This window comes from Panicum virgatum, chromosome 5K (genome assembly GCF_016808335.1).
Source record: "Panicum virgatum strain AP13 chromosome 5K, P.virgatum_v5, whole genome shotgun sequence".
Classification (NCBI taxonomy): domain Eukaryota; kingdom Viridiplantae; phylum Streptophyta; class Magnoliopsida; order Poales; family Poaceae; genus Panicum; species Panicum virgatum.
Genome location: NC_053140.1, coordinates 10,847,613 through 10,862,933, shown reverse-complemented (window position 1 = coordinate 10,862,933; position 15,321 = coordinate 10,847,613). Strand labels below are relative to the sequence as shown.

Sequence of the window (15,321 nt, the reverse complement as noted above, 5' to 3'; positions counted from 1 at the left end):
GTGCTTCAACATGCGTACCAAATTAACACTTCCATGACCAATAATAAATACAATCCACGGCCCTTTTTCTGTGTTTACCTGATCGATATCCAACTTTAAGGCTTCCCTTCCAGTTTAGAGTAACAGATGCAGCCACAATCCATGCTTCATGTATAATTTAGGCCCAGTTTTGATGAAAAGTAATTTTGGAGTCTTGAGGAACACCATAGGTTTGTAAAAATACCATGGTATGGAATACTTTGAGGAGTTTGGTTACAATAGATTTTATAGTCTTGCAAAGTCCAGTATCTTCGGTACCATGATGTTTTGAAGCCCTGTTGCCTCTCTAGTGCTTTTCGATCTCATGTGTGTTGTTCGTTCAGCTAGAAGCCTTGATTGATGTCATGAGATACATATCTGCTGTCACGTGGTGGGATATTGGATGGAGGAACTTGACGAAGGGAGTAGTTGTGCGAGGTTGGAGGTGAGGACCCGGGCCTCGGCGTTTGGGCACTGTCGGCAAGGTCGAGCCCGCAGATGGAGGAAGGAGATGGGAAGCAGGGATTGGGGGAGCTAGACTTAATTCATTGCTTAGAGTTCTCCCGAGTACACCAATCCCTATTTAAGCTAAACAATATCTTACTTCCTAATTAAACACAGTGATTACAAGGAAACTAATCCCCTGCATTGAGCGCCTCTGCATCCTTCCTTTCCTTCTTCTTCCGCCTTTGATAGTACCCTCCCATCATAACATCTGCACTAACCACTTCCTTGGTATTTAATAATGATGACTTTGTAGAGGATCTTGAGGATATTTTCTCACAAATTTATTAGAAAGCTCGATCATCAATTGTAGAAGTGTAACTATAGTTCTATTGCTCTATGACACATCTCTTAACTGAAATAGCTAGTGCACATGAACGCAGAATATTAATGGGTCTACGAATTTTTTTTAATATGGAAAACATATATTAAAACACTGACTGCCAAACATATTGTTGTTTTCGCAATACTGCAAAATACTGTGGCATTTTGTGCATGATGTTTCAAGGACCGTGTGAGTTTGCTTGTGTGGGTTGGTTTTGCTTCTCTTGAGGACTCTTTTACCCCCTTTTCTTCTTAGTACAAAGATACACAGCTCTCCTGCATGCTCGAAGAAAAAGAATGGATTGTGGTTTCCAGAAATAGTTTTTGAAGACTATAACATCCAAATAGGCCCTTAGTTGCCATGTCCAAAGTTAAATGGCAAAAATTTTGTGCTGCCAATTGGGAATAATTGTTCCATTTATGGTTTCTGTTGGTGTATATGTGAGTCCATGTATAGATGCCCATCTAGAGGCCTATGTATAGGATCTATATATCCCACCCTTCTAGGGTTTGGAGGAATACAAGTCATTATTCTCTCCATCATGGTATCATTAGCCTAGGGTTAGGAATCCCTCTCCTCTCCTCCCTCCCCACCTCCCAGCCGCCGCAGCTGCCGGCAGCCATGGCCGGCCGCCGGCACCCCCTCCTCTCTCTTCCTTTCCTCCCCTTCATTCTTCGACCACCTAGCACAGCCGGCTTGGACACCCCGGCCGCGACGTTTTGGCTCAGCTCAGTCGTAGTACCGATGTTCCATGTACTAGGGCTCCTGCTGAGCACCTCTGTCATGCGTGCCAGTTAGGTCGTCATGTTAGACTTCCTTTTTCTTCTTCTTCTTCGCATGCTGCGCATGCTTTTGATCTGATTCACTGTGATCTGTGGACATCTCCTGTACTCAGCATGTCTGGCTATAAATATTATCTGGTCGTGGTGGATGATTTCTCTCATTACTCTTGGACTTTTCCTTTGCGCGCCAAGTCTGAGACCTTCCCCACCCTCCTCCCGTTCCTTCTTTCTCTCTCGGGGTGTTCAGCTGCGTATGTCTTGTCCGTATACCTCTCCTCAGAACGGCAAGGCTGAGCGGATGATTCGCACGACGAACGACGTCGTGCGCACCCTTCTGATCCAGGCCTCTTTACCCTCGCGCTTCTGGGCTGAGAGCCTTCACACCGCCACCTACTTGCTTAACCGTCTTCCGTCCACTGCTTCTCCTGCTCCCACTCCACACCACGCTCTTTTCGGTACCCCTCGCTACGACCACATTCGGGTCTTCGGGTGTGCGTGTTACCCTAACACCTCCGCCACCGCTTCTCACAAGCTGGCGCCCCGCTCGACTCGTTGTGTGTTCCTTGGGTACTCCCCTGATCATAAGGGGTACCGATGCTTCGACCTCACCTTTCGCCGCGTTTTGATCTCCCGACACGTCGTCTTTGATGAGTCGGATTTCCCCTACTCCACCTCCTCCACACCTTCTCCAGACCCCGAGTTGGCGTCTCTGTTTCCGACTGACCCGGTGGTTCAGCCACCGTTACCTGTCTGTCCTTTCCCTGCAGGTTTTTCCGGCGCACCAGCACCGTTTCCGGTGATCCCTGCTGCGCCGAGTGCGGCCCCGGTGCCCGCGGTCGCGCCACGCGCGGCCCTTGGACCTCCGGTCGTAACGCGCGCGGACCCGGTGTCTCCTGCTGCGCCACATGCGGCCCCGGTGCCGTCCCCTGCACCTGCGCGGTACGCTCAGCCGGTGCAGGTGTACCGGTGTCGTTCGGCGCCGACATCGGCGCCGCCGCGGTACGCTGAGCCGGTGCAGGTGTACCGGCGTCGTTCGGTGCCGACACCGGCGCCGCCTCCGGCTCCGGAGGCTCCTGCAACGCCTACATCGGCGTTGTCGCCACCTCCACCGGCTCCCTCTCGAGCCGAGCCGGCGGTGTACCACCCGCCTGTCGTCCATCGAGATCCTCGGCATATCCATCCCATGGTGACTCGGCGGATGGCGTCTCAGGCCGCGACTCTCTCCGCCACCGAGGGAGAGCTGCGGGTCTCTCCGGTACCCTCCTTTGTCCGCGACGCCTTGGCGGATCCTCACTGGCGTCGCGCGATGGAAGAGGAGTACACGGCTCTTCTTGCCAACCAGACGTGGGACCTCGTGCCGCGTCCGGCTGGTTGCAATGTGGTAACTAGCAAGTGGATCTGGACACATAAGCGTCGGGCTGATGGCACAGTGGAGCGCTATAAGGTTCGCTGGGTTCTCCAGGGTTCACTCAGCGACCTAGTGTGGACTATGACGAGACCTTCAGCCCAGTGGTGAAGCCTGCTACTGTGCGCACGGTCCTCTCGCTTGTGCTCTCGCGCTCTTGGCCTGTGCACCAGCTGGACGTGAAGAATGCGTTTCTTCACGGCACTCTGTCAGAGACTGTCTACTGCTCTCAGCCAGCGGGATTTGTGGACTCGAGTCGTCCGGATATGGTCTGCCGACTCAACAAGTATCTCTATGGTCTGAAGCAGACTCCTCGGGCTTGGTACTCTCGATTCGCCACGTTCTTGCTGACATTGGGGTTAACCGAGGCCAAGTCTGACACGTCTCTCTTCATCTGCCGCCGTGGTGATGAGACTGCATATCTGCTGCTCTATGTCGATGACATTGTGCTCACAGCCTCCAGTCAGCAGTTGCTTCAGAGTGTCATCTCCTCTCTGCAGCAGTAGTTTGCTATGAAGGATGTGGGTCAGCTCCACCACTTATTGGGCGTCACTGTTGAGCCTCGCCCGTCTGGTCTTCTCCTTGGCCAGCGGCAGTACGCACTCGATATTCTGGAGGGGGCTGGGATGACTGATTACAAGCCCTGCTCTACTCCTGTCGACACTCAGGCGAAGCTGTCTATTGATCTGGGTGATCCGGTGGCTGATCCTACTGCCTACCGGAGTCTGGCCGGCGCTTTGCAGTATTTCACTTTCACCAGGCCGGACCTCAACTACGCTGTTCAGCAGGTCTGTCTCCATATGCATGATCCCCGGGAGTCACACCTTGCTGCGCTGAAGCGTCTCCTCCGCTACGTCTGTGGCACTGTGGACCTCGGCCTGGTGCTTCACCGCTCGTCCTCTGCTGAACTGGTGGTCTACACCGACGCTGACTGGGCTGGCTGTCCGGACACTCGTCGCTCCACTTCCGGCTACGCCGTCTTCCTGGGCGGCAACCTGGTCTCCTGGTTGTCCAAGCGGCTGCCGGTTGTCTCCCGCTCCAGTGCCGAGGCGGAGTACCGGGCTGTCGCTAACGGCTTGGCGGAGGCGTCCTGGCTATGACAGCTCTTGGCGGAGCTTCACAGCCCGCTCGCCAAGAGCACGCTCGTCTACTGCGACAACGTCAGCGCCGTGTATCTCTCCACCAACCCCGTCCAGCGTCAGCAGACGAAGCATGTGGAGATCGACCTACACTTCGTGCGCGATAGAGTCGCCATCGGCGATGTTCGGATACTCCATGTCCCGACTACCTCCCAGTTTGCTGACATCTTCACCAAGGGATTGCCCTCCTCGACCTTCTCGGAGTTTCGCTCCAGCCTCAACGTAGCCGGTGGCTAGTTGTGGCTGCGGGGGGTATTTGCCCTTTGTACTCTATTTGTACTCTCTTCTTGTCCTGTCTTGAACACCGCTGCGCCGGTAGTTCAGACTGCGGGGGGTGTTGGTTTTCTTGTTTTCCAGTCTTGAATATCGCTGCGCCGGTAGTTCAGACTGCGGAGGGGTGCTTGTGTATATGTGAGCCCATGTATAGAGGCTCATGTATAGGATCTATATATCCCACCCTTCTAGGGTTTGGAGGAATACAATCCATTATTTTCTCCATCAGTTTCTTTTCGAGAAGTGCATAATTTCACAATTCTAAAAATTTATACAAAACCATAGATATATCATATGTTATGTTGTTCGCACATGCCAAATTCTACTGTCACTTAACTCCAGGCTATGTACCAGAAAATACAATGCACTTCTGCGATGACCAGGGGTTGAGCCCGGCCACTAGGGAAGATCGAGGGACGAGGTCGTTGCCCCACATGCTCTAACGCTTGACAGAAAGGGAGGAACTAGATTGACATTTTGATTGATGTTTCAATTACACAGCCTTTATATTTATAGTCTGATAGGAAGGAGGAACTAGATTGACATTTTGCTTGATGTTTCAATTACACAGCCTTTATATTTATAGGATGATGGCTTTTGCCCCACACTCAAGAAACAACCAATCGGCTATCTAGTAGACTCTTGAAACAACCTAATCTTAACTATCTTCCTTTGCCTTGTTAGATGTACATGTACCTTTTGTAGTTTCCCCATTGTATAAGGGTTTTTTTTGCATATTTCCTAATGCCTGTACATGTATATATTTGGGCCTAGAGCCCTCATATTGAATACAAGTGCTATTCCTAACATGGTATCAGCTTCAACTCAAATGAACCTAACAGCCTAACTTATCTGGACGACCAGACTTGCTCCATCAACCTGAACTGGTGCTGGACTCCTTATTCTTCTTTCTGCGACGCACGAACCGCTTGCCCCACATAACACTTCTGACATTTAATTAATTGTATTTTCAGTTATCTGCAGTGCAGTGTTGGAACTTTTCTTGATACCATTAGCATAACATTACAAGTACCACATGAATGGAAATCTATTGGTATTTTGTGGAACATTGCATTATGCAGTTTTTATGAATGAGGTGTAGCCATGTAGTTTCCATTCGGGCACCAAATTCTCGCTCGCTTCTGTATTTAGATGTCAAATAATCTGAACACTGAATATCGAAGAAGAAACCAATTACATAACTTAAACTATTGGAGTATATTGAGCCCATGTATAGAGGCACATCTAGAGGCCCATGTATAGGATCTATATATCCCACCCTTCTAGAGTTTGGAGGAATACAAGCCATTATTCTCTCCATCATAGTATCATTAGCCTAGCCTCCTCCTCTCCTCCCTACCTCCACCAGCCGCCGCCGGCGGCCATGGCCGGCCACCGGCCGCCGGTGCCTCCTCCCCTCTCCTTCTTCCCTTCTCTCCCCTCTGTTGCTGGCGCCGACGCGGCCTCTGCCTCTGGCGCGGCCGTCACCTGGCCTGCCTCTGCCGCGGGGCGCTCCCCTGCCTCTGGCGCTGCTAGAACCGCTGGATCCGCCACCTCCGGCGCCGGATTCGCCTCTGGCGCCGCCGGATCCGGCTTCCCCCGCGCTCCAGCCGCTGCTGGATCCACCGCCGCCGCATGGCCCCTGCCAGCTTGGCGCGGCCCGGCCGCCGCACTGAACCTTATTGTTTAGTTGTGTACATGTTAAATGCTCCACAGAATCTCCCAATTAATATTAATCTTTTGTCATTATTATTTCCAATTTGCCTTTTTGATCTTTTGCTAAACATGGATTCTCTTGTTAGGATGACCGGGACAATTTCTTAAATCTAGCACTTCAAGGGTACCAACGTTCCCTTGTTGTTGGTGGCAAATACGACCTACAAGTGGTATGTTTTTTGTATCCAGATATTGATACATCCCATGCTAATCATTACTATTCATTTTTTTTCTTCTGTATCATCCAAACTATATTTTCGCTGGAAATTAAATTTTATTTGACTTTACCTGAGCACTTGCTCTTCAGGTTTTCCGGCTGGTCTCGCTGTGGTTTAGTCTTTCTTCAAGGGATCAAGTTGTGAAAGCAATGATGAAAACGACAAAAGAGGTAATTTTTAAGTTCCATTTCTTTATTACATTTGAATTTGTACTTCTTTCAGCTTCATTAAAAAGAAAGTCACATTCTCGTTGTATAGGTCCAATCCTACAAATTCATACCATTAGTTTACCAAATTGCTTCGAGACTTGGAAGCTCCAATTCTCAAGGGTCAACAAACTTCCAGGTACTTGTATGGTTTATAATTCATTTTGTGGTTTAATGAATCTCTCAAGTAACACTGTTGTTTCTGTAGCAGATTGCATTAGCTTCTCTTCTGAAGAAAATGGCTATTGATCACCCATATCATACAATATTTCAGGTACCTTAGTTGCAGACCTTACATGTATATGGAAGAAATGATCACTAAATATTGCTCCCTCGGTTTCACAGTGACTATAATATTGCTAGTAGTGTCAAACTGTCAATAACTAGGCTATCTGCTAGCAACAAATATAGTTACCGTAGAAATACTTTTATCTCAAAATTATGCGTCGAGTATGTTGTTCTGTTTATGTGAGATAAGAGTCGCTACTGTCCTAGCTCCTACTACCATCAGGAAGTATTGTGCAAGTGGGGTTTCGCTTTTGTAATATCTGTGAACGCTCACCATAAGATCGTGAGGATATGAGGATCCATAATGTCGAAGTGATAAAATGTGATACGAATACAGTAAGTAATATGGATTCGCGAAATGTGAATGTGACGCTGTTATAAGTTTTCATTTGCAATGAGGACTACTGAGAAAAAAAGCCCATTCATAAGCTTGAGTTCCATCCATTGTATTTTTGTGGGACAGGATATATGTGCGCAGACTGAAATTTTCAGAGTGCACATCACGATTTAGATCTAACAGATTACGCCAGTTATTGTAGTGTGAAGCAACTGCAGTATGTCTTAAATTAATCTCAGTTACCATTTTTTAGAACTTAGAACTAACTGTTTTGTTGTGCCTCGATCTTGTTTGATTTATTGGTTTTCAGCTTTTGGCTCTGGCAAATGGTGATCGTGTTAAAGACAAGCAAAGGAGTAGAAGTTCTTTCATTGTAGATATGGAGAAGAAGCTTGCTGCTGAAAATCTGTTAAAGGAGCTATCTTCCTGTCATGGAGCTTTGATTTTTCAGGTTCCATTCTTATTCTATTGAAACTTTGACAAGTCCTTATCGCTGAAATGAGGCAAGTATTTGTTGTTACCTGACATTCTTCATGATGTTCATTTGCGCATCTTGTAGATGAAACAAATGGTAGAGGTCTACATTAAGTTGGCTGAACTGGAGACCAAGAAGGAAGTCAGTTCTCTTTTCAAACAGGAACTTAAAAACTTTATCCATATTCATTGTGTTAACATATTATTTTTCATCCAACTATTGTCAGGACACTAACAAAAGAATTTCGCTGCCTAGGGAGGCCCGAAGCATTTGTCAGCTTGAACTTGTAAGATTACCTTTTATGAAATATGCTTTTGTGAACTTGTTTTGCATCCATAACCATTGGAGCATTTGACTTTACAACAGCAAACCCTTTAGTCCCACGCAAGTCAGGGTAGCCTCATATAAAACCAAACGGGAGCTACATGCACCAAAAGATAGTAATCATAAAAGACATAATCGGACATTATAGTAATTAAAAAACTCGATCCAATATATATAAACCATCTCAAGCGATTTCAGAAAAGTTTCTGTTCAATCAGTGGAAATATTTTACTTTGTCTACTTTGCACTCCCTAAATCTACTTATGTTGGGTGTGTCTTTCCTCTTAAAATGGCCCAAATGCTATGTTAGTATATTTGGTAGTATAGGAAATATCTCGGGAAGTTGTCTTGCAAGTCTTAAAAAACTCGGCCGGGTGGGGAAAGACCGCCCCACCGGTATGAACTTAAGAAGAAGCCTCGGCTTCTCCGACTGAGAAAATCCCCGAACCCTGGCCTCGCCTTGACACTGGGAGACATAACCCCTGGGAACTGTGCCTAGGCCATGTAAGGGTCCTCAGGCCGACCTGGGCCGTCTCACAACCAGTGCTTTGGCACACGGGGCTAGCGAGGGGATTTTTTTACCCTCAGCCTGAAATTCGCTCCCACGGGGAGTCGAACTCAGGACCTGAGGGATGCTGCCGGAGTGACTAACCAACTGGGCTAGCATCCTTTGGCTTGTCTTGCAAGTCTTATACTCTATATATTCGTCTTTGAGGCTCAATTCAAATCTTCCAACACAATCTGTCCTTACAAGCACTCTGGTTTTTGAAAACTGTACAGCGGGGGAAGCCCCCGCTCAAGCACTCTGGTTTAACTCACTGGGCCAACTCACGTGCATGCATGCTTATGTAAAGCACAGGGGCATTTTTAACCAAAAACACAATTTACAGTGGGAATCAAAGCACGTCTAACCATTCTGGACAACTCAAGCATAAAATACGACCAACATAAGTGGACGGAGCGAGTATAAACTAAGAAGACAATTTTCTTTACCTGAAAACAAATTGTGGGTGCATAACTTACACAAAGACAATAAATTGAGCATGTCTTCATTATTTTTGTTCTTTACTTATAGGACTCATAACCCATTTCAAATTATTACAGTCTGCATCTGTCTTTCGTCTTCTCTTTGTCTTCATCAGGTTCCCGTTGTGACTGCTACAGTTCCAGTCGACCCTTGTTGTCGGTATGAAGTAGGTTCCTTTCCACATTTCAGCGGGTTGGCCGACTCTATTATGTAAGTTGGGTTTTTATGTTTTGCACATTACTTGAGTTGGGTTTTATGTTTTACACATGACTTGCTCATTGCTTCTGATGAGTTGGGTTTTGTTGACTGTTGGCATTCTAATGGCAGGATAATGAATGGAATTAATGCTCCCAAAGTTATAGAATGTTTTGGCTCAGACGGTAACAAATACCGCCAACTTGCAAAATCTGGAAATGACGACCTGCGACAGGATGCTGTATGTTCTTCTCTTTCATTTTTAATCATGAGATTTCTTCAATATGTGTTTGGTATAAAGATTATTTTGGCATATTTAATTAATGATGTTTTATTAGATTCTCATACAAATCAATGATTTAGTCACATCAAGTTCACTTAGCCTTCTCTGCGATGTCATGTAATCTGATAAAGTTCCCTTAAAGAATGTTGTCTGATAATGTCAAGTGAGTTGAATTGGCAGGAAAGAATCTCAGTGAGTTGCTGATTGAGAATTTATTTTGTACAGCAGATATTTTGGGATGACTGAGTAACGCCAATGTTAAATTGCAGGTCATGGAGCAATTTTTCAGTTTGGTAAATACTTTCTTGCAAAATCACAGAGATACTTCTCAAAGGAGATTGAGAATCCGTACATATAAGGTAGGAGTGAATGCTATAAATTTTGTAAAGTCCTCACTTTTCTAATCATGTTTTTTAATATTTTTGTCTGTCATAAATTCATAATTGCTTAGTGATCCATTGAAATGATGACTGTTGCAATTCCGGAATTCCCAAAATGTTATGTAATTCTAGTAAATTGTGAGAACTTTATATTAGATGTATATAGCTGCATTGGTATTGTACACGTCATGTAACTGACTGACTTGTACCCCAAGCCTATACGGCTCATATATATATGAGGTCACCCCCCATCTAGGGGGTGTGGTGTTTGCAAACCTAATCATAACTCTCTACATGGTATCACGAATCTGGGCCTCCTCCTAGCCGGCTGTGCGCCCCCTCCTTCCGCTGCCCTAACCCTAGCCTGCACGTGGGACTCCACCCACGCGCAGCCACCTCCTGGTGTCGCCCCCTACCCCTGCAGGCGACGCCTCCTCCCACACCACACCACACTTTAATCTAGGAGTACTTGTGAATGACTCATCACTAGTGCATGGCTTGTTCTTTTTTATGAAATGTAAGTACGGGAGAGACATACATAAGTGACTATATCAAGGAAATTAAGGATTAGATTATAATTCAAAAGAGAATCCATTTGATCACATATACCTCTGACCCAAAAAGGATGTCTTAAAATGTCAGGTAGAAAGCTTGCTTGGTACATGATAATACCTATGTGCTTCTAACTGATTCGTGGTTGAATTGAAATAAGGTTGCAGAAGTAATAAAATTATTATGTTCGAAAAGATAGAACTCGGCGCATCGCTATCTTCTATAGTACATTGAACTGTAGGCCCCCTCCATGGTAGTGTAATAAGGCCTATTATATCTGGAACTTCATTGTTCTGAACTTGGAACATATTCATATTCACACTATATAAAGCACAAAACTTCTACAGATTCCCCTTAATTGCAGGACAAAGTATCAAAAGAATTTCATTCAAACAATAATGTTTTTTTTGCACCTTATGGAATGTATGATGGTACCTAATTAATTTTCTTCTATGGTTATGTGGAATTAAAGTTGGATAGATGCTTTGGTAGGTATTCTTTTTTGTCAATCATACTTCAAATTTTTTGAATTTTCAGGATACCTGATGTTTTGTACCTGCTTAGCCTTCTAGATAGTCCTAAACAATTAATAGATTTTTTTGCTCCTCAAATTCTGAGCCGTAAACAACCATTATTAGCATAGTATTTGTTTATTTTTAACACTTTTTAGTCTTATGTTTTATTAGCAGCCCCATCCCCCTGACTAGATTTTTTTTAAAAAAAAAACATCCCCCTTTTTGTCAAACCATGGGCTTTATCATAGCAAAATTGGTCTCCAACACCACCATGGCTGGAGCGGCAAGGATTGGACCACTCCATCAGCCCCAAATGGGCGACCACGCCAAGGCCCTTGACGTGGCCAAACGTGTGACCGCACCAAGGCCCTTGGAATTGCAATGTTGCCACAAAGGCCGCAAAAGTATTATTCCAAAATTGTTATTTTTGGAGGAGTTGAATAAACTCCACAACACTGTTTTCTTTTATATATATATATATATATATATATATATATATATATATATATATATATCTTCTGCAATTTTAACCCTCTTGAGTTCTGGTATGCTTTATTTCCATTTATTTTCTAACTTCCTGATATATACTTAGCACATTGCTAAGCACTCACTAGCAACACATTTCTAGCCTGTTTAGAATAATCACATTATAAATATATAATGGCACCTTTTGGTGACCGTGTCAGGTACTTGTAATCTTGGTAAAGCCTTATTAATCAAACTGAACCATATAGCCATGCTCGTTTTGTGAGATATGACAAATTTTTAACTACTTGCTCCTGTATCTTAGGTTGTTCCTTTTACCCCAAGTGCTGGTGTTGTTGAATGGGTAAATGGCACGGTTCCACTCGGTGACTATCTGTTGGGGAGGTCTCTTTTTACATGAATCTCAGTTCTAGCATGTAAATTGTATTCTGAGCACTTGGTATTTATTTGCCATTTTTTGGGTTTATACAGTACTAGAATCAGTGGAGCACATGGACGATATGGAACTGGGGATTGGACATATCTTCAATGCAGAGAGTACTTGATGAGTGTATGTTCAAATGTCGTGGAGTTTTTTTAATTCTATTTTTTCTAATAGATCGTGGTGAATGTACACCTAATTTGAAGGATTTATATTTTATAGGAGAAGGACAAAAGGAGGGCATTTCTTAAAATCTGCAACAACTTTAGGTCTTTTCTTGATTTCTACTTCCATTTTCCATTAATCTGACATGTACACATATGCAATATGGGAACATGAAAAGCTTATCTTGTGTTTCCCTTACATTTCTTTTCCCCTCTTTCCTACAAATAACTAGGCCTGTAATGCACCACTTCTTTCTCGAGAGATTCTTGCTGCCTGCTGATTGGTTCCAAAGTAGACTTGCTTACACGAGAAGTGTGGCAGCAAGCTCAATGGTAATTTCTTTAGTTGTCAAAATGCAATTCACATCATTGTCTCGGATAACTACTAAGAATACTGCATGTTGCCTATTATTTTCATGTGTTCAGGTAGGATACATCGTGGGACTTGGGGATCGCCATTCCATGAATATTCTAATTGACCAAGACACAGCCGAGGTTGTACACATTGATCTTGGTGTTGCATTTGAACAGGGTCTCATGCTTAAAACACCTGAACGGGTATGTAGTGAACCATAACCATTACATTTGTATATTCTGAGCCTCTGTGAGTAATGATTGCTAGTTCTTCCTATGTGAAACCCTGTTCTTTTTTTCGCTCTGCTCGTAGGTTCCATTTCGACTGACAAGGGACATTATAGATGGCATGGGCATTACTGGTGTTGAAGGTGTGTTTAGAAGATGCTGTGAGAAAACTCTCTCGGTCATGAGGGCAAATAAGGAAGCGTTGCTCACTATTATTGAAGTATGTATATTACTACCAAATGTTTTTCGTAATTTTAAGGGTGTTCAATACTTTAGCTCCTCCTAAGACTGGGTTGGATATATCAGGTTTTTATTCATGATCCTCTATATAAATGGGCACTCTCACCACTGAAAGCTTTACAGCGTCAAAAGGTAAGTAAATTTGCTTAACTTGTTTTCATAAAGCTCTGTTCAGCTGGAATTTGCCGGTCTGACTGTTAGGACTTCTTTTTTCCTCGAACATGCTAGAGAGTTGCGTATCATTTCATTACAAAAGAAGAGTTGGGATAACCTTTCACAAATTACAAGTGCACCCATGACTAATATTAAACGACCTTGACCTTGGGCCAAAATCACCCACCAGGCACTTGGGCAGTCAAGTAAGGAAGTCCTTGAGCCCTAGCCATGCTCCACCACTGCATCTCCTCTCTAGCTAATAACAGGGCACCTGCTAAATTAGGAGAGGTGGCAGGCACCATAAAAAACACACCGGTTACAGTGTTTCCATAGAATCCACGCCCCCAGGATGATGATGGAGTTGAGGCCTTGCTGCACCTGGCCGTTGACCATGGTGCTTGCTCTGCTCCACCAGTCCTCAATGGAGAGTTGTCCTGGTTGAGGCCTTGAGGCCTGGAGGCTAACCTTCTGCAGCAGCTGCCTGTTAGGACTTAAGATAGGTAACCAGTACAATCAATAGCAGGCATTATTAGGGGCGTGTAACTTTTTTCTAATCAAATGAACTGTTGAAAGCTAAGAAAATTCAAAGATCTGAAACCTAATAAAACAATAACAGCAACAGTGCTTTTTTATCCCAAGTTTTTTTGTGCCACTGATATTTGCATACACTGGTCTTTGACCACGCTGTTGAACACAGATATTCTGTCAGTAGAGATTAGAATCCTCCTGCAAGGCAACCCATTAAACTAGTATGCATTTTTTGCAGGAAACAGATGATACTGACTCATGTTTGGATGACTCTCAAGAGGCTTACGAGGGCAACAAGGATGCAGCTCGTGCTATACTCCGTGTTAAACAGAAGCTGGATGGGTACGAAGATGGTGAGATGAGAAGCGTGCAGGGCCAGGTAACCATCTTGGTGATGCCAAAGCCTTAAGATCTTTATACTTTTGCCAATGCAAAATTACATTCATCTTTATGTTTGCCTTTTAGGTCCAACAACTCATACAGGATGCAGTAGATGTCGATCGGTTGTGCCAAATGTTTCCTGGTTGGGGACCTTGGTTGTAAGCTCCATGAAAATGGATGTAAATTTTGATCAAAGGCAAGAGCAATTTTATGACTTGGACTGTTTTTCCGCTTAACCCCTTGGACCCTCCTTCGCAACTTCCTATGGGGGACGACTTTGCTGCCTTCGGTGCCTGAGCATTGTTGGGAAGGGAAGCATGGCATCTGGATGGTCGATGGGTACACCACTGCCGATAGCCGTTTGAACTTTGAAGGCCTGTGCTGACGAGGACACGACATCTGGTGGTGATCCAAGTCAGTTGGACAAGCATGCTTAGCAAATAGACCACGGTCTCGATTTTTTTCTAAACTTAATTAGTTTAAGATCTCTAGTTTGAAAGCCATAGGGATAGGCGCTGCATCACTTGTACATACTACCATATTGCAGCTTATGCTTGTAACTGTTGGTACTATCATGGTATAGAAGTACTTCAGTAGGTCAGTACCATTATGGCATTATAGAGAGTTATGGGCCATAATTATTTAACATGGTCTTTTTTCAAATATATTCAAAGTGGTCTTGAATATGCACTGCTTGTCTGGAAAGCAACACAAGGTCACCTCGTTCAATTTTAATCATGGCTAGAAGTGTTTGTTGGTTACAGTTGTGTAGAAATGAATTCATGCTACATGAACATCAAAAATCGAAATATTTGAACATATGGATGAACAGTTTAATTGCTGGAACTGCAGTAAGCGTTGGGTTGCAAGAAAATGGCATCAGATTCAGTTGCTAAATTAGCTCCACAAGTGCTACTCAGCTACAACTCCTGAAAACAGTGTCCAGGTAACACCTTGCATTGGAGGCATTTCCTGGAGCAGCTGATGCCTGATGGCCTGATGGGCGTCATCCATGTCAACAGCTCGCAGGCCGGTGTGGCGGGTGTGCTCTGCCACTCTGCAGCATGGGAGATCGCATAGGAGCTCGGGGGGGAGCTATGCAGTGGTGGCGCGGCTCGTCTTCTTCATCGCGGGCGCCTTACGTGGCCTAGGTGCGCCGTGGCTCCTCCCAGGCTGGCAGAGGAGAGGAGAGGAGCAGCCGAGCAGGGCCCTTGAGGCGTGGAGCTTCGCTGCTGGAGCCTGGCACAATCCCTCACTCTAGCTATCGGCATGGGCGAATCAAGTGACTTGTCCCTGCACACCTCTGGCCACGGACGATCCACATCGAAGATGGTCTCTGGAACAACACAAAGGTGCCGTGGCCATTTCCCCCTCACGCCCCCAAACCCTCTCACGAATCTG

General features: G+C 45.0%; 1 protein-coding gene across 8 annotated transcripts in view; it reads left to right on the top strand.

Annotated features, from left to right (window-relative positions):
• The window catches only part of LOC120706262 (serine/threonine-protein kinase ATM), an 83,338-nt gene extending 68,713 nt beyond the window's left edge, over positions 1 to 14,625 (top strand). For 5 of the 8 annotated variants that reach the window (XM_039990859.1, XM_039990861.1, XM_039990858.1 and 2 more), the window contains 19 exons: positions 6,249 to 6,332; positions 6,470 to 6,550; positions 6,639 to 6,725; positions 6,798 to 6,860; positions 7,522 to 7,662; positions 7,771 to 7,827; positions 7,913 to 7,972; positions 9,153 to 9,247; positions 9,365 to 9,473; positions 9,785 to 9,874; positions 11,753 to 11,832; positions 11,920 to 11,998; positions 12,092 to 12,138; positions 12,267 to 12,366; positions 12,460 to 12,591; positions 12,701 to 12,835; positions 12,922 to 12,987; positions 13,778 to 13,918; positions 14,005 to 14,625. In XM_039990859.1, the coding sequence (XP_039846793.1) occupies positions 6,249 to 6,332; positions 6,470 to 6,550; positions 6,639 to 6,725; positions 6,798 to 6,860; positions 7,522 to 7,662; positions 7,771 to 7,827; positions 7,913 to 7,972; positions 9,153 to 9,247; positions 9,365 to 9,473; positions 9,785 to 9,874; positions 11,753 to 11,832; positions 11,920 to 11,998; positions 12,092 to 12,138; positions 12,267 to 12,366; positions 12,460 to 12,591; positions 12,701 to 12,835; positions 12,922 to 12,987; positions 13,778 to 13,918; positions 14,005 to 14,082 (1,725 nt within the window). In that variant the 3' untranslated portion in view covers positions 14,083 to 14,625. Of the gene's footprint in view, positions 1 to 6,248; positions 6,333 to 6,469; positions 6,551 to 6,638; positions 6,726 to 6,797; positions 6,861 to 7,521; positions 7,663 to 7,770; positions 7,828 to 7,912; positions 7,973 to 9,152; positions 9,248 to 9,364; positions 9,474 to 9,570; positions 9,708 to 9,740; positions 9,877 to 11,752; positions 11,833 to 11,919; positions 11,999 to 12,091; positions 12,139 to 12,266; positions 12,367 to 12,459; positions 12,592 to 12,700; positions 12,836 to 12,921; positions 12,988 to 13,777; positions 13,919 to 14,004 lie in introns of those variants that run through there. The other 3 variants (XR_005688237.1, XM_039990862.1, XM_039990863.1) reach the window with 3 other exon arrangements.
• Positions 14,626 to 15,321: the final 696 nt, after the last annotated feature.